The sequence below is a fragment of the Cavia porcellus genome, unplaced genomic scaffold (assembly GCF_034190915.1).
Source record: "Cavia porcellus strain 051 isolate PalLab524CR breed Dunkin Hartley unplaced genomic scaffold, mCavPor4.1 scaffold_1, whole genome shotgun sequence".
Classification (NCBI taxonomy): Eukaryota; Metazoa; Chordata; class Mammalia; order Rodentia; family Caviidae; genus Cavia; species Cavia porcellus.
This window is the reverse complement of record NW_026947484.1, coordinates 234,403,375-234,426,054: the sequence shown is the minus strand read 5'-3', so window position 1 is coordinate 234,426,054 and position 22,680 is coordinate 234,403,375. Positions and strand designations below refer to the sequence as shown.

Below are 22,680 nucleotides of genomic sequence, written 5' to 3'. Positions count from 1 at the left end.
TGCTCTCTACTCCAAGCTAAAATGACAGCTCGGCCTGGGGTCCCAGGTAGAACAGCCAGGAAGGGACAGCAGATGGAGCAGGACACATGGTCTGTCACAGGTCTTTTACTGTAGTGCAGATTTTTGATGCTACGATGTTAACAATCTGAAATCTGAACCAATGCATTTTGGGACCTACCCAGAAACTTACAGTCTGCACTAAATGTCACACTCACTCAGAAGTCTTCAGGCTTCTAGAGGAGAAAGAAGTGATAACTAACAAAGAATACTCCCATCTCAAGAGTAACTTGAACCCTGGCCTGAAGGCATTCTGAACAAAAGGAATATAAACATGTCCGCAGAAGAATTTATACAGGTAACTCGGTAGTACAATCTCCATGTATGTGTGATGAAGCCACAGAAAATGGAGATAACCCCAAATGCTGGGAGTTTTTTTGGAAACAGAAACTACAGTTTGTTGACAATGAAAAGACTGCAGTCCCTGCCAAAAAAACCAACCGATTTTTAAAAAGAGCTTCTCAAAGTTATTGAACAAGAGATTTGATTTGAAGATGAAAGTCAAAAAGAAAATATTTGGACATAGCTTAAAAATATCTCCTCAACATTTCTCCAACTAGCGCTTAGTCAAAAAGAGCTTTTTACAGTCGCTGGAAAAAATTCACACAAAAATACACCAGTGAGTCAATAGTGACATCACTGATGCACTTTGATTTTTAAGATCTTGTATTTTTTAAAAAATAGATGAAATAATATTCCAGTTAATGTTTCTCATTGCTATTCAAATGTCCATAATTTCTAGTAATTTATTTTGAAATACTTTCTTCTCATTTATTGTATCTGCTGCCAACTGTTAATAAACTATGATTAATGTTTGCATATTATTTTAAACATTGTAAAGCACCTGTCACAGAGTGGGCAAGGAAGCTGTTGGGAGGGGTCCATAGTGGCCAGCACTCCTCATCCTTGAGCAGAGGCCTCAGTTTACCTGGAGCAGACTCTCACTGAGAGAACCAGTCCTTGTGAGGCTCCTCATGGTTGTGCACATAGGGATGATGAGTAGATTCTGTGCCCTGGAAGAAGGACGTAAGAAAACTTTTTGTGCTTTTGGTGTCATTAAAAACTTCCCTGTAACATGGTTAATCTTGATTGTCAGTTGGCTTGGCTTGAGAGACACCTAGGACATGAATACAGCACATTTCAGGTGTGTCTAGGCGGGTCACAGGCATGAGGCAGAGGCCTGTGTCTGGTGCCTGGCCCTTCCCACCCCGGCTCTTCTGTGCTCTCTACTTCTGGCTACCACAAGGTTGGCAGCTTTCTTCTAGGCTGGTCTTCTGCCATGTTGTTTCTGCCCTGGAGCCAGGCAGCCATGGACTGACCCCTCTAAAACTGTGAACTAAGGTAAACCTCTCCTGCTTTAAATTGTTAGATATCTTGTCTCAGTAACAGAAAGCTGACTAATACGCCTGAGATATATTATCTTGATGGATTGGAAGGCTCAGTAAGCCAAAGAGATCCATAGAATTATTGTAATTCTAGTTAAAGTCTTCCAGCTGTTGATTTTATAGCAGCTGAAATTGAAAAGCTGATCCCAAACTTTGTGCAGAAAAGCAAACGGTTGTGAATAGTCCAGGCGATCCTGAGGAGGAAGAACCATTCTGAAGGACTTACACGATTTTGAGATCCATGCTAGAGCTTTGGTAATTGGTGCAATGGTAGGTTAAAAAACTCAGAGCCATATTATGGATTCTCGAAACAAGTCTGCCCGTATAGGGCCATCTGATTCATGATAAAAGACCCCTGTGCCACACAGTGAAGGGAAGGAGGGTCTTCTCATACCTACATGGTGAGACAAAGGAATCCTGATCTCTTACATGACACCCTACCACTTCCAGACTGGTCATAGGTCTAATGTGTAGGATTAACAGCAAAACTTCAGGAAAAATACCGTACGGGATTCCTCTTCATAACCTCTGAGCAAAGATTGTTTAACAACATATAACAAAAGCACTAGCCACAGGGGCCATTTCATAAAATTTTGTCCTATTAAAATGGAAACATTGTATTGTTCAAAAGACATCATTAAAAGAATAAAAAGCCATCCCACAACAATCACGATGTATTTCAACAGGTGGTGGATAAATTGTGCTACACCCCAACAAAAGAATACCACTCGGCCACTGCAATGCATGTAACAACATGGAGCATCCTTTTTCTGGATAAAAAAACTCAGACCAAACAGCCACATGTTGTGTGAGCCTGTTCTGCAAAATGTAAAAGTGCGGGGCAGGAGAACAGATCTGTGGAAGCCAGTGGTTGCAGCGGGGAGGAAGCAGCTGACCACAGCGGGCCCCACAGGGAAATAGGGAGATGGAAACACTCTGTATGGCTCTGGTAGTGGACCTACCCATCTCGTAAGATCTGAAGATCCATAAGCCACAAAGAGCAAACTTACTGGACTCAAGTTAAAAATAACAACAGCAACAAGATGCTAGTGAGCCTGGCATGCAAGGCAGACCTGTGACAAAGATGTCACTGAATTACGAGCCTACGGTCAAACCTCACAGAAGAGACTCCTGAAGAGAGGCACTAACTGCAAAACTTCAGAAAATAGTACTCCAGTGGGGTAACTGGAAAGACAAAAGGAACAACAAATACACCCCATCTCCAGGGGAGAGACTTGCTTCTCACAGGGTACGGGTTAGCAATTCTGAAACTATGCATATGCTAGTGCTGAACAAATAGGTAAATAACTGTCATGGTTTATGTCTGTGGCCCCCAGGCCTTATGAGTTTGCATTGTGTATTTGTGATTGGTTCATTGTCTAGTGCTTGGATTGATGGTGTTAGTGCTCCACCCACAAAGGGGTGGAGCCAGGATGTGATGTAATGGCAGGAAGAAGGTGTGTCTTGCTCTTTGCTGGTTCCAGCTTGCTGTTTGCAGCTGCCATGAAAGGCGGCCCAGCCATGCCTGCCTGCCTGGGAGCCAACTAAATGTGGACTGAAAACTCCAAAAACTGTAAGAAATAAACCTTTCCTTTCCCAACTTTGGGCTTCAGGTATTTTGTCTCAGCAACGAGTAAAAAATAACTAAGACAATAACAGAAATAAATTACAACTAAGGTAAGTTGCAAAGAAGCCAGGGGAAGGGTAAATGTGGTGCTAGGTTAGTCATCAATGACAGTATGATTGCATGGATATTTTACTAGACACAAGTATGGATAGATACACAAACTAAACACTGATTGCTTTGTATTGGTTGGTATACGTGCCTATATTTTCCAGCTCTGTCCATTATGTCACTCTACTGTAGGACATCCAGAAACATCACCTGAACCAAGTGACACAGCTCACATCTCCTTGTTGAGTCACGACAGGTCATGGTGGGACCATGATCCTCTGATACTAAGGGAGGAGAGGGCTTTTTGCCCTGGTGATATTCTTTGCACAAATTCATAGCTCCAGTCTAACTACATGACAGACCTAAAGTTGGGGACAGTCTACAAAAGTATTTGACCAGTGTTTTCCAAAAAAATCGTGGAAGACAAAACAGTCACAGATTAGAGCAGACTAAAGTCATCGGTTAGATATGATGACTAAACGCAGTGTGAGACTTTTGAAGAGCTAAGTACATCAGTGGGAAAATTCTGGAAATATGAACAGTTTGTAGTTGGATTAATGGCGTTTCACCAATTTTCTTAGTTTTGATAAATGAATCATGGCTCTGGAAGATATTGACATCAGGGAGAACAGAGTGAAGGTTAAACAGAACTTGTCTTAGTAAATCTTAAAAGTAAGCACTGAAAGGATCAAGTGACTTCAGTAATGAAACTACATGCAAGGACAAAACTCAATGACATTTAATAAACACAACATAATTAAAAACCCAATGATAGAAAATTTAATGCAATGTGTAAATGTGGGGGGTTTTTTTAGAGATGAAGAATTGCCAGTCATGCAATAAAGGAGGAACAAAGGACCCTTAATCAGTAGAAAAATCAACTGACGAAAACAAATCCAAAAATGGCACAAATGACAAAGCTGCCACAAATATTAAAATAACTATGATAACTCTACCACCCGTGATCAAGAAGGCAGAGACAGCTGTGCACAGAGATGCTGGCTTTTTGTCCCAGCTACTTGGACAGGAGGATCACCTGAGCTCACAAAGCCTGGGCCACATGGCAGGATCTTTTCTCAAAATGAAAGAAGCAGAGAAAATACATGTAAACTATAACCTTGAGCATTCAAGAAGCTCCACAGCATCTGGGCAGAAGGAGCTTGATGCCCAGCCACAGCATAATCTAATTCTAAAATAACATCAATAAGAAAAACTTCTTGCAGTGGGTTGAGAGGAAAACTTGTATCTAGACAATAACAAAGACAAAAATTACCCTAGATTCTTTCTCAGAAGCTAATCAAAAAGATACCCATGGAATAATGTCTTTAACTCTTGGAAGGAAGGCAGGAAGGAAGGAAGGAAAGGAGAAAGAAGAAAAAAAGAAAGAAAGAAAGAAAGAAAGAAAGAAAGAAAGAAAAGACAAGGCTTTGATTCTCATTCTATACCCAGCAAAAATATCTTTTAGACATAAAATCAGAGACTTTTTCTCCCAGACAAAGAAAAGCTAATTGAATTCATCAGCAGTATACCAGAGCTCAAAATAAACAAAACAAAACAAGGCCTTCCAGCAGAAGAACATTGCTCAAAGGAAACTCGGATCCATACAAGGGAATAAAAAATGCTAGAAATGATAAATAGCTAGATAAATCAAAAAGATCTTTCTCCTCACTTTGAATCCTTTTTAAAAAGCCAATCCACAGTTATCATTGGTGATTCCAACATTTCTCTGGATATAACTGATATAACAAAGAGACCCCCCCCCAAGTCACTAACAGTATAAAATTGCCATCAACCAACTGGATCTAATTAACGTTTTATAGAAAGATCCATCTAACAGAGCCAGATACACGTCTTTTTCAAGTACACTTGGAGCACAAACCAAAGTAGACCAGATTCAGGGTTATAAAGTAAGTCTCAATGAATTTAAGAGGATTTAAATCATACAAAATATGTGCCTTGACTGTAACAAAGCGACATTAGACTCCGTAATGCAAAAAGATCTTGAAAATCCTCAAAGTTACAGAAATCATGACAGATTAGAAAGTGTCTGAACTTAAATGAAAACACAACCTATCAAAATCTGCACTGTGCAGTAAACCAAGGCATACAGGGAATCAGCAGCACTAAGCACTTATATTAGAGGTATTAGATAGTTAATTAAATGAAAAATAAAAGGTCCTTCACCCACTGGTAAGAGTGAGGACATAGGTCTATCAGCTGGCCGATGGTAGAATCCGTTCCAACCCTGGGCCCTGGCCTACCTGCACCCTGGGAAGTGGCCGTCACTGAGGAAACGGAAGAGCTTGTTATCAGAAGCAGTGGCTTGGAAGCCACAGGTGAACGGAGGCCAAGGTCACCTGAGGACAGATGCATGAGATGCCCTGCAGGGAGGCTCCGCCTCCTCCCCTTTGCCCATGAGGAAATCATAGCTCTGAATCTGAACCAGGAGCGGCCCCTCAGCATTAGAGTAGCTCTACCAGCAGGTGGCAGTGTTGGGTCAGAGCCATTCAGCCAGTTCACAAACCCAACGCAGTGAGCCTCTAATGCACACAAGGCATTTAGTTGGGCTGGGACTATCTTCCAAGCGGGTGGCAAGAGAGGCTCAGGACTCCCCAGTGACAGAAAGTGGCACAGTGACAGAGTTCATAATCTGAACATTAAGTCTTAAGATCAAATGGATGAGCGTTGTTACCATGTGCCAAACACTGAGCTAGGTCTGGGGCCCACAGAACAGTGGAGAGCCCACCTTTGTCCTCCACGAGGCTCAGCCTGAGCGCTTACAGAAATCTCTTCAGAAAAAGGCAGCAAGGGCGAAGAGTCTAAATCAAGTACTATAGTCTTCCTTACCCTCATAGGGTATGGTGTGAGCCCTCCCGCCATGGCTGCCTGAAACTTCAGATGGTCCTGAGCCCTGTGTTAAGCACTGTGGCAACTCAGCAGTCACTCTGCAAACAGAGAGGACTCTTAAGTGACTAACGGGAAGGTAGAGTATACAGCATGGATACACTGGACAAAGGGATGATTCCTTGTGCTGGGAGCGCTGTACAAGATTGCATCATAGTACTTGGGATGGCAAATAATTTGAGATATGTGAATTACTTATTTCTGGGGTTTTCTTTCTAATATTTTCAGATCACTGCTGATTATGGAAAAGGCCATCACAGGCAAGGATACTAGTGTAACGAAGTGTATTGGCTAGAGCTAGAACAGGGCACAGAGATGGCTCACAGGCTGGAGGACTGTTTGGTAGGAAGGGATAACGGTGAGGCTGACCTGGGACCCTGACGCCCTCCAAGGCCAAAGTTGGCCTGGATGAGTCTCACCAAGTAAGAAGCTCCCAGAAAGGACTGTTTCAAGAGAGCAGAAGCTAAGAAATCCACTCAGGTGTGTGCCTTCCCTCTGTAGCCCCGGCCCAGAGGCACCCTGCTCACCAGCCGTGTGTAAGTGAGCAATCTCTGTGTTTCAGCTGTCAAACTTCCTGAGGACTGAAAAACAGAGAGGCCCTTGTGGAACTCGTCTCCTGGTGACAGATGGGCTGGCAGTGACAGGCTGAGGATGTGTCCTGCCGGCAGCTGGAAGCAGATCGCTAATGGAACAAATAGGGGAGAAAGGCAGTAAAAATGTTAAATATTATTAAACAGCCACGAGCCCACGTGGTGTGAGCTGGCTCAGCTCCACCAGACCAGTCTCTGCCTCTGTTTCCAGGCCCAAGGGGGCAGCCACTGCCCGGAGGAAGCTTCCCGAAGAGCCACCTAGCCTAGCACCTCTCCTAGGTGGAGTTTGGAGAACTGCAGGCCTGGACTTTCAGGGGGCTCCCCAAGGGCCTAGCACTATGTCACAGGAGGTTAGGGGTGAAGAGTGGGGTGAACAACGGCTCTGGAGTCAAGCTGACTCTTTAAAAGAAGTTCGTATAACTTTTTATTTGACATCTACCAGATTTTGCTATGTTGCAGTTTTTGACCAGTTTATACAATCTCTTTTATTACTGCAAACTGCAAGAGCAAAAGAGGAAAAAAAAAAACCAGAAAGCCAAATTTGTGCCCTTACTTGCATGTCAACATCTATTACAGGCAAAGAAAAACTTATGTGGTTTATAGATCAGTGTCTATTCATATTTATACATTACTGTTTTTTAAGAGCTTCGCATCAGCTCTACAAGATTTAGGATCCTGGGTAACCACAGCAGACAAAAAGTAAATAAATAAAATAAAAGTTACGTAACCTTGATTGCATCATGGCGCCTCTCTATTTTCCCATCTACAAAATGGGCAGAATGATAACTTTGCTTGTGGGGTTTGGAGGGGATCAAAGGAAACCATAGTTGCAAAGAACTTGTCACTGGCAAGAACCCAAGTAGACATTTACTACCATGACAACCCCACCCCACTTTGCCTGCCCTCTACCAGCAGCACCGGCAGCTGGGCACCAGCAGAGCTCTTTGACCCGAGCTCCGGGACAAAGCTGTCACCTGAGTCTCCAGCATGCTGCCAGGAGCTCACCCTGCATGTCCAGGGGCAGCAGGCATGTGCAGCTGCTGACCTTGGCCAGAGGCATGGTGAACAGGCGGGCTATTGCAAGGTCTCCAGGGGACCCAAAGTTGGTAGCTGGGGCAAGAAATGGGTGAGGGAGTAGAAGCTCATCTCGTGCCGCCCTGTGTGTTGCCTCCTTGTACAGCTGGCTCAGAGCAGGGCAGAGAGTCACAGAGACACCGACACACCAGCCACGTGTCTGACCCAGATTCCCTAACCTTACTGCAAAGCTTCTGAGTCAGCACCTTCAGGCGAGGCCCAAGAATCTGAATCTTACCAAGACCCTGGTGGTTTTTATGTGGTCGATCCTTAGACAACACAAAAGGCTTTGGCCACAGCACAGTGCTTGGAAATGCAGGCAAGGTCTGGCCACGAGTGACCATAGGTGGCCCTCGTCCCACCAGGACAGAGCCTGTCTCCCATCCAGCAAGGGCAGGAGCGGGGCTGAGGACCAAACCGTAACAAGCAGAGAACAAACACCAGCCTGAATCCTCTGGCTGCACCCAAATGCCTGTCTCTCCCCATCGGGGGCAGTGTCCAGGCCTGCAGAGGCAGCACCTCTCTGCCCCTGGGGGACTCGGGTCCCACCTCGGCCTCTTCTGCTCTCTCTGATCGCAGTCATCTCCACCTGTGATAAACTGTCTGTCCGGCAAACGTGTCCTTTAACTGTCTTCCTCCTCCTGCCTTCCTTCCTCCCAGTGTCTGCCAGATTCATTTCGGAAATAAGTGAATTTATTTCCATTTACTGCCTTCTGATGAAAACCACTTCTCCAGGAGCACCCAGTGAAGTGCTGACTCTCCTCTAGTCCGGCGCTAGAGCTTTGCCATTTTATCCAATTACTAAGACAACGAGAAAAATCGCTACTGACGTTGCAAAGCCAGTGGCATCGAGGATGGAGGGGGTGTCCTGTGAGACTCTGCCGGCTTAGATAGACAGGGGCCGGCAGCACCTGGAGACAGCAGTGCAGAGGGGCATTTCCTGGACACTTTGCTGCCTCTGCCAGGGTCCAGAAGGCACTGGGCGGGAGGGAATATTCCTGGGCCTCAGGGAGGAGACCGGGAGTCCTGCTTAAACGCAAGATGAAGAAGCCACGCAGGAGATGGGAGCAGAAGGGATATAAGGAAGGTGCAAGAGCCCCTGATCGCTCCCCAATTAAACAAAAAGAGCAGAAAATAGGAGAGGACCAGGTACGCCCCAGGCCACGGACCGGAGGGTTTCTAGCCAGGGAAACTGTTTTCCCCTGGAGCCGCGGGCCGCAGGTGCACCGCCTGGCCGAGCCTCTCGGAGAAGGATTGGTTTCTGCGCTTTAATGCCGTTGTGCTGAGTGGTGTCCACTTGCTGCTCCAGCTGGGCACTTAACAACAGTTTCTACGGTTTTCTGTGTAAAACACAAGCGAAGCTCCTGACACCAATATAAAAACCCTTCCAACACAGGCTGTACTTGTGTTTTACAGGCATCCAGAGGCTGTAACCAATGTGATGAAGCCACATGGCCTGCCCAAACCAACCCAGAACAGGCTCCTCGGCCCTGGGTGGGAGCCAATGGGACCCTGCTTCAAGGGACACCTTCTGGGTGAAAGCCACCAGTCTCAGAGGGTGGCAGCACTGCTCTGCAGCTGTTAATGGGCTCACACTGTGGCCCTTTGTGGCTAATGGTCCCTCCCCTTCTCCCTCCCCTGACTCTCTCTGTCTCTGTCTCTGTCTCTGTCTCTCTGTCTCTCTGTCCCCTCTCAATCTCCCATACACCAGAAGTTTGCTGGCCTTGGGGGCGCACACCTGTAATCCCAGCACTGGGGAAGTTGACCACTGTGAATACCAGGCCAGCCTGGGCTACATAGTGAGTCCAAGACCAGACTGAACTCCACAGCAAAACCCTGTTTCAAAAAGACAGTAAGTAAATAAACACCAGAGGCTTAAACCGAAGCAGTTCAAAATTACTATTCACTTATTACCGCAACCCTGACATTTGGGGGATTTTTTTAGAGGCCTCGAATGTCTATTCTTTTCCTTCCCTTTCATCCCAGGAAGGACGTCACCCATCAGCAACAGGCTGGCCTTGACTGCCTGCCACGATTCACCATTACTCAGTCGTTTACTAAGTCCTCCCTGTTGGCTCAGACTTCTGGCTGCTCCTCCCACCCCGTCTGACTTCCCCATGGAGACTGGTGCTTGCTAACCATGTGTCTGGGGTACCGCACGGCCACATTCACGAGCACTTTCCCTTCAGTCCTCTACACAACCAGGCAGTAGGGACCTACACCTCCACCGTACAAACTGTGAAAAGCAAGGAGCTGGGGCTGGGGGTTTAGCTCAGCGGTATGAGCATCTGCTGTGGAGCGAAAGATCATGAGTTCGATCCTCGGCACTAAAATAAAAAAGGAAAGCAAGGAGCTGAGTGGCTGAGAAACCTAATCAAACAAGAGAAACAGCAGCATCCAGGCCTGGCTGACCCAAGGAGTACACCGCAGGAAAGGCTGTACCACCATGGACAAAAGTAGGCGGCACTGTGGAGCTCCTGGGCCAGCAGGGTGTCCAGGCCTAGTGCCAAGGAACACGCGTATGTGGGCACTAGTGCCACTTGCAGGAGGACACAGAGAAACACAGAAAATGTCCTACAAGCCTTACATCAGTGCCACGGCCAACTGAGCAATGATCTGCCGCGGGAATACCAGGAGACTGCATGTGCCTCTCCAGGGGGGCCCCAGCAGTGCAGCAGAGCTGATGGGGGCGTCCCGGGCTGGAGATGCCGAAGGGGTAGTGCTCTCAGCACAGCATATCTGGGGGCGTTTTTGTCTGACACCCTCAGAGGAGAATGGAGGGAACTGCTCAATGGAGGGCGCTCTCCAGTGACGACATGTCACAGGACTTGGTTAAGGATGTTTAAAACCCTGAGTTTTCTTCTTATTTTGTGCTTTCTCCCCACCCCAAGGGGCATAAATGTTTTCCCAAGTTATACATAGTTCAAATTCCCGGCGTGGATGGCCAGGTCTGTCTATCCACTGCCTCCAAGGGGAACCTGGGGAGCTAGACTGGGAAAGCCATCCTGAAAAATAAGGAAAATGAGGGTGTTTACTGCAAAATTATTTATAGAAGCAAAAATAAATAGATAATCCCCTGGAAACAATGTTAATGTCCAGCAATGAGGGGATCATTTAGTAAATCATAACCCAGCGCAATTATGCAGCCATTAAAATTATAATTACGCAGGCTATGTAGCAACATGAAAAAACATTTATGCCTGATTGGGGGGGAAAAAGCACAAAATAAAATTGTGTCTATATATGTCTACGATGTTACAAAATAAAACTTGCCTAGGGAAAAAGATGGCAGAAGAACACAGAAAATGGAAACTTATGTTAGCCCAACGGGGTGCTGAAGACTTGCTTTTTAAAATTTTTTACTTGAATGCTGACATGCTATTTTAACAATAGATAAAAACAAGTAAAAAAAGAAAGTGTGCTTGGAGGCCCATGTGCTAAGCAAGCAAAGCAACTTTTCTTCCCAGAGACTGGGAGGTAAGAGAGGGTTTTTTGCCTTTTTTCTGCTTGGTTTTCTGAAGCAGGACTCCTGCCTTCCAGGCCCAGCGAGGGTCTGGGGGAACACTTTTTCCATAAAGTAAAAATGGAGTTCTATTCAACAAAGCACTTGGAGCCATGCACAGCGGCACACATCCGTCATGCTAGCATTTTGGGAGGCTGAAGTAGGAGGAGATCAAATTCCAGTACCTCCTGTGAAACTACGTAAGCTATAATCTCAACATTTTAAATAAGAGGTGGGGAGGAAGCACAGTGCAAAGGTTCTGGATTCAGTCCCAATTCTGAAAAGCACACAAAATAATAGCAGCCAAAGAAAGCTCAGGGAGAAAGGAGTTTATCGCACTAGGGTGCCGGCTCGCTCCTCAGTCTGTGTGTCTCAGGGCATCTGTCTGTCCGCCTCCTTCCAGACTCGAAGGTAGACACCTATCGGCTGATTCCACGCGGGTCTAAGAGCCTTGCTGGCCACCCGAGCTGCTTCCACCCTCTCACTGCTCATGCCGGGGAAAGTCCCAAGGTCCCTCCCTGGTGGCGTGGGGCCTCTCTAAGAAGAAGTAGAGACCACCAACACCTTCCTGCTTCTGTTGGCCGCATTCTCTTTTCTGGATGGTGGTCCCTGATCTTGGGAACAAGCAAGCAATAGCAGCTGAGCAGACAGAGCCACTCTGCAGACAGGACCCAGTGCTGCTCCAGGCTCCCTGCTGACCTCTCCCCTCACGCAGGTGGGTGGCTCATGGGGTGCAGGACCAGCTAGGGGCTCTGCACGCAGCAGGAGGGTTGAGCCGGCTCCAGAGAGAAGCCATTTTGACATTCTGTTCTCTGATGCCTGAAGAGTGGCCTTGGTCCCTGGCTCTTGACTCCGTCCCCTTGACACTGAGGGGGATGGAACAGGGAGGAGGCAGCCCCTTTCTTTCCCAGGGAAAGCCTGAGCAGATGGAGAGTCTCTGTTCCACATGTTCTCTTGACAGAGCCTTGTCTGTTTTGCCCTGAAGATCAACTAAATGACCCCAGTGTCACCCCTCCCACTCACCTTACTGTCCCCTTAGGGAATTAGGCCAGGTCTAATGCAACCAGCAAGCATGGAAAGACAGTTGTGTACCCCCAAATCCTGCCGCCTTGCCAGTGGTATGGTTTGGGTCTCTGCAGGCTGATGGCTGTCCAGGACAACTTCCCCTTCTGTCTCCCCTTTGGGCAAGGACTCCTGGCCTGATGTTATAGCCAGGCCACCCCCACCCCCCTAACCCCCCGAGCTGTCCCTAAGTCCCATTCACCTTCTGGGAGCTCTTTTGCATCCACCCTACATCTGGCCTGCACAAAAACCCTCACTGGGAGGCATTGATGTTCTCATCAGATCCAGTTTTCAGGCGGAGATAACTGAGATTGTACACAAAGTACAAATTCAAGCAGGACTTGCAGTGGCGATGGTGCTGGGCCTGGGAAGCACCAGGAGTGGTATCCTGGGGATCTTATCTAGGCCTGGCACTCAGAAGGGGCCTGTGGTGCAGCAGGAGGCTGAGGCCAGCGCTGAGAGGGGACGCCTGGGAGTCCCCTGGGGTTGAGCCTGCCCTTCTACTCCTGGGCCAATGCGTCCCCGTACCCCAGCCTTGGAGTCCAACAGCGCCAGGCAGGGGCATCCCCCACCTCCATCGTAGCCACTCAAGCCACCAGGAAGCCCTTCAAAGCCACAGGGTGTCTCGTCCCTGTGGAGAAAGCAGCAGGCCTGGGGCCTGCAGAGGGTCAAAAACCCTGGGAATGAAGCCCTGGCCGGCCCAGCCAGCACCTCATTAGGAGGCCTGGGGAGAGGGGTGCTTCAGGAACAATGTTGTTTATTTTTCTATTTTTAAACAAGTCTGAGGTCTCTAGGGGCACAAATGAAGTTATCAGCAAAGACATGAGTGGAATAAAGCCTCCAGCCTGCAGTCCAAGAAGGCCCCGGGGAGCAGAATCTCAAAAAACTGAGATGAGGCTTGTTTATCTTGGACTCTGAGCACGGGACTGAGACCAGGGTGCCGGATGAGCGGTCCCCAGGCCTGCCGGCCCCTCCCCAGGCCATCCTGGGGACTTTGAGCTCAAAAGACACCGTTCAGATGATCCCATGGGTGAGCTCCCTTCCCACTTCCCGCTTCCCAGCCCTCGCACACACTCAAGGCCCCGCACCAGGCCTGCATGGGCCAGCCGCTCCATCTGCTCAGTCCCCTTCTGCAGACTTGCCTGGCACCCCGCCTGCAGTCCTGCACCTCTCACAGGGGGAGGCGAACACAGTGGTGTGTGCAGAGTGCTACAAGGGTAAGGCTGGACCCTGCAAAAGGGGCATGGCATTCCCATCTCAAAGGTAAGAGAGCTGAGACTCAGGGAACCAAAGCGACTTGCCCTGAGGCCCATTCTCTTTCCACATCAAACAGTACCTGTTTGAGTACTTCACAGCCAGAGTAGTCTGTTCTGCTCCGGGGAGTGCTGAGAGGAACCATGAATCACTCCAGCAACAAGGAAAGACCTGGGTGGGAAAAACCTCCTAGCAAGTAACCTCGAGTGTGGTGGGTCTCAAGGAGGGTCGGGGCCCTCCTGGTCACTACTCCTGCACAAATGACAAAATGACAAACACACACACCCTTGGCATCTCACCCAGCCCCTTAGACAAAGTGAAAGATGGGTTGAGTGGCTGCATCTAGCGAATAGTGATGGACGTTCTGTCCACTACTGCCTTGAAAAGACTCCTATACAGGCTGCAGGGGACAGACACCGCCACCACCAGGCTGCCCGGGGCAGACTTTGGGGTGGGCTTGGCCATCCCAGTTTAGATCCACGGGTCAGTTGCACCCTGCCTTGGCTTTCAGGGAGCAAGTCTGGGCCAAGGAAGAGGAAGGAATTGGCCCCAGGCCACTCAGCCCACAGCCAAGAAAGCTAAAACTAGCACCCAGAGCTCTTCCCCACCTCCCCAACTGCCCTAACAGCAGGGTAGAAGAAGTTATCACATAATCATGGAACATGATCATGGAACATGGAACAAGGCCCCACAGGCAGCAGTGATGCCCCCGAGACCACCAGAAGCCCATGGCAAGGCCGAGGCTCAGGTCAGATCCTGACCTCTGCTGCTGCCGGCTCGGCCCAGAGCAGACTGCTTCCTCCTCCATCTCTGAGCTTTTTCTGAAACAAACCACTTCTTAATTCTTTGGCTGAATGTCTAAATAAGGATTTTTGCCAATTCTGAACCCTGCTAACTGATGAAGTTGTCAGAAAAAAGATCTAATGATGCTTGAAAATGCAGGGATGAGACAGCTGCCACATTGCCCTCCCAGCTCTGTCTCGGCGTCTCGGACCTGGGACCTTTCCAAGGGGCCAGGTAGGGCAGAGGGCGGTGAGCACTGGAGACAGGGATTGCTGCCATCAGCTGTGTCCTGCTTAGCCCTGTTCTCTGCCTCCCAGCTGGGAATGAGGGCATGATGTCTTCCTCCAACCTAAGTGAGATCATGTACGGGGACATTCCACACAGGGTTTCCCAGCCCAGATTTTAGGGTTGGGGCAGCTGGCCGGCCTGGGTTTTGCTCAGTGGACATGGTTCTGCAGCCCTGGGTAAGCGAAGAGCTGAGGTCACCCATTTTATTGGGGAGCCGTCAGATCTCTGGTCAGGCCCTGGTGTATATTTATCTCAGCCGTCCAGCTGCTTCTCTCTGATGGCTGAAAGGCTCCGAGTGACCTCAGGCCCTGGAGGTGGGGCCTGGGGGTGGGAGCCTGGGAGACCAGGCTGGGCACTCTGTTCTTTCTTCTTTCTCAGTGAAACATTTCTTCCACTCAGGAGTCTGGGCACTGGGGGTGGGGCCCAGCTTGGGGACTTGGGAATCAGACAATTCCCAGGCCTGTCAAGGAGCCCAAGAGGTTGGGTGCTGGGAACAGGCCACCCCACTGGACAGGACACACTGTGATCTGCTGCCTGAGGCTGGGCCCATTACCAAATGTCCAGGTCACCAGCTCCTTCTTTGTGCTTCTGCCACACATATGAACACATGTGTCAGCTTCCTGGGGACACCATCTTCCCTGGAAGATGGAGGAGGACAAACAGAAGGGTGTTTTTGCAACTATGTGGGTTTGGGTGGGACTCACAGCCTCGTCTGTGGAATGAGGAAATATATGGATGCCTCAGAGGTATTACCAGATTCAAACAGGGTGGACAGGGAAACCAACTTGGAACCATGCAGTATGTGACATGGGGCAGTGAACACTGGGCCTGGAGAGCAGAATTGCTGTCTCTATCCAATCTGCTGCTTTTTAGCGAGCCCAGGAAATGACAGGGTGAGGGGGCTGATGCCGAGAAGTGGCCTAAATCCAGGATTACCACTGACACAGCTGTCCCTGCCTGGGCTCCGGGTGATCAAAGCCTCCCTGCCGGCTGCCTGCCTCTGGCTCTGTTCTGTGCCTTCCAGCTGAGCTCAGCGTGCCCGCAGGACTGCCGGGGCTCCTGGGAGGAGGGCGGCCAGGAGAGCTCCTCACCACGGGACCGCACTCAGCCACAGAGTTTCTTCTTCTTCAGAATGTGGAAGGAGTTCAGAAGACAGACAGGGCCAGGACTGGAAGGAAGCCCTGGGTTCAAACCTCACCTCGGCCTACAAGTGGTCCTGTTAACTTGAATGGGTCACATCCATCTGCGGCTTTGGCTTCTTCCTTGGCCTGTCTGTCCTTGAGAGGGGCAGTGAGGGAGGTAGCCGTGACGAAGCTGTGACCAAGCTGATCCCTAAATGCAGCAGAAAGACCCCAGGCACACAGGTGCTGGCTCTCTCCCATCCCCACCTCCTTCCAGATGCCAGGAGGATTCAGACTCTCCAACATGCCAATTCCCCAGCCTGGGACCTGAGTTCCTCTGAACCCCTCACTACCTGTGCCTCTCCAAGATGAAGCAGGGTTGATGTTTATGACAGCAGTTTTCCTCGGCCAGGGACCTGGCCCACCTGAGAATGGAGATCCGTCTTAGCCAGGTACTCTGGGAGAGTCCATGGACTGATACTCCAGGTGCCCAGCTCCAGCCCTGGCCCATTCCTAGGACAGCATTAGGAGGCCCTCCTGGCCCTCTGGGAAGGGTGCAGTATCAAACCCTGCCTGGCCCCCAGGAAGCCCCTCAGCCTCCCCAGAATAAGAAGGGGGTGTTGACCAAGTATTCTCAAAGTGTCTTCTGCCAGGGCTCTCTGGGCAGGACCATGCCCAGTGGAGAACCTGGGTGAGAGAGCTGATGACAGCCAAGATAACAACAGTGACATTTCCAGGGGTCTCTGTACAGGGACCTCCTTTGGGAGGGTGCCAGGACACTGGGTGTCTTGTATGGGGACCAGCAGGAGGGTTGTGTGCTGTCTGGGGACACCAAAAAAGAAAGGTTTGGGGGCAGCTGATGTGTGTGGCAAGATTCTGAGAGCAACAGTGGGCAGGGGAGGTTTCACTCCACACCAGGAACAGTGAACACTTGTACGTAACTCATCCCCCAACAACCGTTAACAGGAAAATAAAGGGATTTCTTGGAGACATGACCCAGAGGAGATGATTGCTCTGGCACAGTGACACACACAGGAGGCAGAGGGCCATGTGGTAAATGACCAGCAGAGGTGAAAAAGCAAGACCCTGAGCTGGGGCAGGGAAGGATGACCCTGACCTATACATCCGGGCACCCCACAGACTTGAACTGGGGCCCTGGAGGTGCTGGAAACAGATGCTGGCACACGGGCTGGACCAAGTGATCCAGTGCAGTTGGGCAGGAGAACTCAGCACTCCGTGCTGGGGGGCCACCCTGCTGAAGGGGTTTCCCTGGGGAAAGCACACTAGTGCCTTTCTGTACTGGGGAACATTAGATGCTGCAGAGAGCCAGGGATTGGATAAGGGAGGCTGCACTCTGACACCTCTCTAGCCCTCGACTTGGCTCCAGGACTCTGGCATTCAGAAGGTGATTCCCAGGGCTTCCAAGAAATCCTCAAGGCGTGGCCCTCAGCTCACCTTCCAGTGAAACACCAGCTGACAAACCCACCCAAGATTCAGACTCAAACCTGCAATGGCTTCCTGGGCTCTAAGCCTCAGTCTTTGTTAAGAGCAAACCGCCACCAAAAATCTACAGAAGACCTCTCATGTGAAACACAAGAATCCCAACAAGCAAGTGGAAAAAGCATCCTAAAGGAAAGATCAGACAAGATCTGGAATGAAGGAAAAAGAGATGGCATCACTGTAAAAAGGGACAGTAACCCCAGGATACCTCATAGCTGAGTTCCCAAGAGTGTACAAGACAGTAATCTGGACACTTGTTACGATTTGCGTAAATTTTTGCACTCTTGTACAAGAACTTAATCCCCAAAGTTTATGTTAATGGTATTAAGAGAACGGAGGGCCAGAGATATATCGCTCAGTGGCATAAGTGCCTGCCTAGCTAGTGAAAGGTCCTGAAAAAGAAGAGAGAGAGAGAATGGAAACTTTTTCCTACTATGGTGTTTTGAAGTAGGGCCTTTGGAAAGTTATTAGATAAATGAAATCATTAAGGTAGAGCCCAGAATGAATTCAGGTGACTTTATAAGGTGAAGATTAGAGAACACAAAAACAGAGATACACATGTGCTCCCATGGGCCTCCAAAGGTGAGTGAAATAAATCTCTTTTCTCTATAAAGTAGCTGGTCTGAGGTATTTTGTTATAGTACCAAAAAGCTAACTAAGCACCAAAGGTTGTTCTACTTAAAATGACCCCATAAGCACACTGGAGATTGTGGAAAAGATGAGTAATGAGTAAAATAGGCACAGAAGGTGAAAAAGCTGAATGTCTTCTCTGGTCAAAAGTCAAAGATCCAACTAGCAGAAAGGCAATAGAGCCATTTGCTTTGGGATTATGGAAGCATCAAAAGAATCAGCAAAGAATGGTTGCCTTAGAGAAGGGAAAATGGAGCAAGCTTCATAAGTCAATTTAATTCTCAGCATGCATAAATAGTTTTCATTTTCAAATGTTTTAAAAATTAAAATTGAAAACACACTCTCATCTGTCCGTTTCCTACTTTGGCAATTTCTTGAGAAGCTGAATAAATATCAGGGTATTTTGCTGCATTTCAGTTTTGAAAATGGGTTTCCTGCAAGGTCTTCTAAGAAGCTAGGCCTAACTCTATCTTCTTAGCAGGGTTCAGAAAGGCCCACGAAAGGCATTGATAGATAGAAACTGGGTGCAGTTGACCCTTCAGGAACCCACGCACCTCACACACACGTTTCCTAAATCCCGTGTGCTCCCACTGAGCTGATGCGGGGCCAGGTCACGCATAACCATCTGCCCGGGGATGTGGGGAGGGAGGTGGAAAGAGGCCAGAGGAGGGGGCGGTCCAGTCATTGCGAGGCCTCCCTACCAGCTTCAAGCCCACGAGGCCTGTCCCAGGCCTTCTGCCGGCAGTCTGAGCGGATGCAAAGATGCTCTGAGCCTGGAAACCAGAAACTTGAGTCACCCCACACTGCACCCGTCATGTTTACAGAAAGCGAGAATATTTACAGGAACAGAAACATTCAGCTAATTGACTATTAAAGACACTGAATCCAGGAGACAAGATGCACACAGAAACGCCACGCGGAGAGAGGGCACTGTGTGCCAGCCAAGCCAGGGTCTCTGTCCACAGATTTTTCCTGCTGCCCAGGACCGTCTTGCCCCTTGTTCTGCTAATAGGCAGACGACCCCTCCCATATTAAGAGGCCCACTTTTTCCACGAGGAAACCCAAGCTAAGAAAACAGAGCTTTCTTCCCAGTCCACTCAATCCCTGAGCCAAGTTCTGTGAGTCCCCGGAGCTCCCTGGGGCCCTGGTCTCCGAGTCTGTCTCTAAGAAGGCTCCGGGTAGTGTGAGTCACCCTGCTCCCGTCACTGGCCACGAAGGACAGAGGCTCACCCCGGCCCCACCTTCTCTCACATCTCTCCTTCTCCTCTTGGGGAGAAAGGTTTCCACTTAGTCCAGCATTGGAAAGATACAGAGGGGACCTCAATCCTACGTGCAAGCCCTCCCCGCTAAACCACGGAGCAAAGATGCATCTGTGACAAGAGACAAAGGGAGAAAAATAATTACAAAAAGGGCTACACGGGGGAAGAACTGTTCTTGCTTCTGAGATAGGATGCTCCTCTCATTCTTGTTTTATTTATTTATTTAGTCTTTTTTGAGACATGACCTTGCCATGCAGTTCAGGCTGGGCTTGAGCTCACTTTGTAGCCCAGACTGGTCTCGAACTTGCCATGATCCTCCTGCCTCAGCCTCCCGAGTGCTGGGATTACAGGTTTGTGCCACTCTGCCCAGATTTCGTTATTGTTTGTTGTAGTCAAGGGATTGCAAGGAAAATGACTACATACAGGACACATAATTTATAGTAGTATTTGTAATAGTCACCCAAGAGTTAAATACAAGAAGCGAGGAGATCTGTCCATACACTAAAGACCTAGGGAATCCAGCTGAGGGCCTGGATCCCATGGCAGTGTCCTGCGTGTGTCCAGCTGTAGACCGAGCCTCCCACAAGTTCGGCTGGAGGCCTAGAGCCCACGACAGTGACTCATGCAAGTCTGTTTTACAGATCTCTGCTGAGAAGTCCCAAAGGTCAGCAGTGGAAGCTAGAAAGTCTGTGCTAGTGGGCGAAGGATCTGTGCCAGTAGGTTGAGGGTTCTGCAGTGGAGCCAAGAAGTGGCTCTCAAAGTAAGGTCCAGGGCTGCCCTGAAAAGTACCCCGGCCACCCTCAGCGACAACAAGCTCCCGAGCTCCTCTGATGATGAGAACAGCCAAGTGCATATCAGGGAAGAAGCTCCACAAGCTTCTCCAGGAGAACCAACAGCTCCAAACAACAACAGTTAAGTTTAGGAGAACCCACAACGCTACTCTACCTCTCCAGGTCCCCTTTTTAAGCAACTTTCCTCAGCTGGGCCATTTAGACTCTGCACCTCGCTGATTCGTTCAGCTGGCATGATAAATTGACCACCAGTTACCAATCCACTAGTTTCAAAATTAACATTTTTAAAAAATGAAATGATGGTGAATGTCTTTACCTGGCAGTATCGAAAGCTGGTATCTCTAGTTCCTCCTCCAAATAATGTTTTTTTTTTTTTTTTTTTTTTGTCTTTTTCCTTTTTATGGGTACCGGGGATCGAACTCACGACTGCCTGCTTGCAAGGCAGGCGCTTATGCACTGAGCTAAACCTCCAGCCCCCAAATAATGTTTTAAATGAAACATCTAGCACACACTACATAGATGACACGAAAAAGAGCCGAAATAAGCCAGAGACTCCAGGGGGAGACGAAGGTACAGGACATCTACGCCAACCTCCCTCTGATAAGTATGTGCCATACCTGTGAGTATGGAGGGCCTGAGCGGCCCTCCACGGTCCCCTCCAGAGACACCACTCACTTCCTCTGTGCACAGCTCTGGCGATTGGAAAGCGTTTTCTCCTGTAGTTGAGGAATGAGGCCCGCAGATGTCTGGGACCACCGAGATGGAGTCCCTTTCCCTGCCAGTGATGGCCGTTCACCCACAGGAAACCCCGCAGCTCCTCCAAGGCTGGGCTGGGGTCTGATCGCTTCTTTGCTTCCCTGCCCCAATCAATCTCTTTGTGCAGTGACACAGCCGAGATCACGTAGCTAGCGAGTTGGGCTCGGAACTGTGCTCGCTTCTATGTGGCAGTGGCTCAGGCCTAGGATTAGGGTTAGGCTGGGGGTTGGTTCTGGCCAGTTGGAAAAGCAGGAGCTCCCACTAAATACACGAATCCGCACAGAAAAAAAGTCCAAAAGAAAATAGGCCAAAGTAGCCATGCCATCACCCCAGTGGTGAGTTATTGATAGTTTTTATCTTATGTCTACTTTTCTGTCTTTTGTAATTTTTCTACAACAAATTGGCTTTTACTTATTAACCAAAATAAGATAATGAGCCTTTAGGAAGGTTGAACAAGCAAAATCAAAGCCGTGTACCCCAAGACCCCACTTCCCAGTGGCTGCCCATTGAATAAACGGGCAGGGCTAGTGCTCCAGAAAAAGTGAAGGTCACAGCCCCACCCTGGGGCAGATCTCCCTGACCTGTCCTTGTCACCCCAGGGAACTCCGCAGGGAACCTTGCCCTCCCCATTCTGTCCACTTTGCTGCCTCACCCCAAAAGGCCCCTGACCCTAAGACAGGAAAGAAGGGCAGGGATGACCTGGCTCTGCCACCCCTCAGCCACAGACAAGCCTTCTTTTCGACCTCAAGGAGAGGACACTTGACAGTGACTGGACAGTGGGTGGCCGCAAGTGACTTTCCACCTTAACGCTCAGGAGAGTCTGGCCCTGGCTGGAACCCCCAGCCCACTCGAAGCAGCCCCACTGCCGCCCCCTTGGCGTCCCTGGTGGCCCTCAGCTCCCTCTAGGTCTGGAGGCAGCCCCAGGGCTTGCACACATGGCTCAGGATAGGTGTGCAATATGTGCACATGGGATTGTGGTTTCCTGGGGACGTGCATGTGCAGGCAGTGGTGCGGGGTGCAGGTGAGTGTGGGTCCAGGGTTCTCCTGTTACTTCCCCCTTTTGAGGATTTAGCTTTTTACTCTGGGACCCCAGCTGTCCCTCCTCCCCCCTCCTCACTGTTCTCCTTGGCCTTATCCATTCCCATAGGCATTGAAATCCCAGCTCTGTGTCCTTTGAGGCTCTGTCTCAGTCTCTGCCTCAGGGCAAGGTGTCACTCAGGAGGGGCCATGTCATCACTGGCCTAGCAACTGCATGCTCCCCCAACCTTGTGGTCCCTCCTTCAGCACCCCCAGACACTGGGGCATTGCTCTGGATCCAGCTTGTTCCAGACAGAAAGGAAGAACTGCACAATGACAAACTCCCATCACTATTCCGCCAAGGTCCAGATGACGAATAGGGAAGGCTGACAGCGCCGTGATTTGTTAAGCTGACATCGCCTCTCTCTGTGTTGTATAAATTTTAATTAAAATCTCAGGAGTGATTTGAGAATCCTTTTATTGTGCACCTCTGGGCTCCGCCAGGCTTCCCATAATAGAGAAAAGGGCCCCACCAGTCCCTGAAGCACTGGCAGCTGGACAGTGAGCCGACAGCTCCTCCAGGTTCTGCAGGCTCTGGTGACTCCCAGGCAGCCCTACATGTCCCACCAGCCAGGAGCAGGCCCTGGGAGGGGGCTGCGCAGGGACACAGCACGGCAAGGGGACAGTGTGTGTGTGTGTGTGTGTGTGTCCCTCTATGTGCATGGAAAGTAGAATTTCACCCAGTTAAAGTGGGGAAAAGGTGTGCAAATTTCAGTCCCCCCTTTATTTGATGGGAACCTCTGACTCAGATTTGGCTAAGTGGAGAGGGAGGTGAGGAGAGGCATGAGCAGCCACAGTGCCAACGTCCTTTCCCCCACCCATCCCGGAGGTGAAAAACGGCGGGTTGGGAGGACAGTCCCCGGCCTCCAGCCTGTTCTTCCTGATGGCTTCTCAAGGAAGAACCCGAGAAAATCCCCAGTCCTTCCAGAAAAGTCCTCATGGCTGAGCAAAAGAGAGGAGAAAGCCTGGGCA

General features: G+C 49.4%; 1 protein-coding gene across 3 annotated transcripts in view; it reads right to left on the bottom strand.

Annotated features, from left to right (window-relative positions):
• The window catches only part of Cib4 (calcium and integrin binding family member 4), a 58,703-nt gene that overhangs the window by 23,586 nt on the left and 12,437 nt on the right, over window positions 1–22,680 (bottom strand). For 2 of the 3 annotated variants that reach the window (XM_063231178.1, XM_063231174.1), the window contains exon 3: window positions 986–1,070. The exons of the other annotated variant lie outside the window; for it this stretch is intronic. In XM_063231178.1, the coding sequence (XP_063087248.1) occupies window positions 986–1,045 (60 nt within the window). In that variant the 5' untranslated portion in view covers window positions 1,046–1,070. The remainder of the gene's footprint in view (window positions 1–985; window positions 1,071–22,680) is intronic. 3 annotated transcript variants of the gene reach the window in all.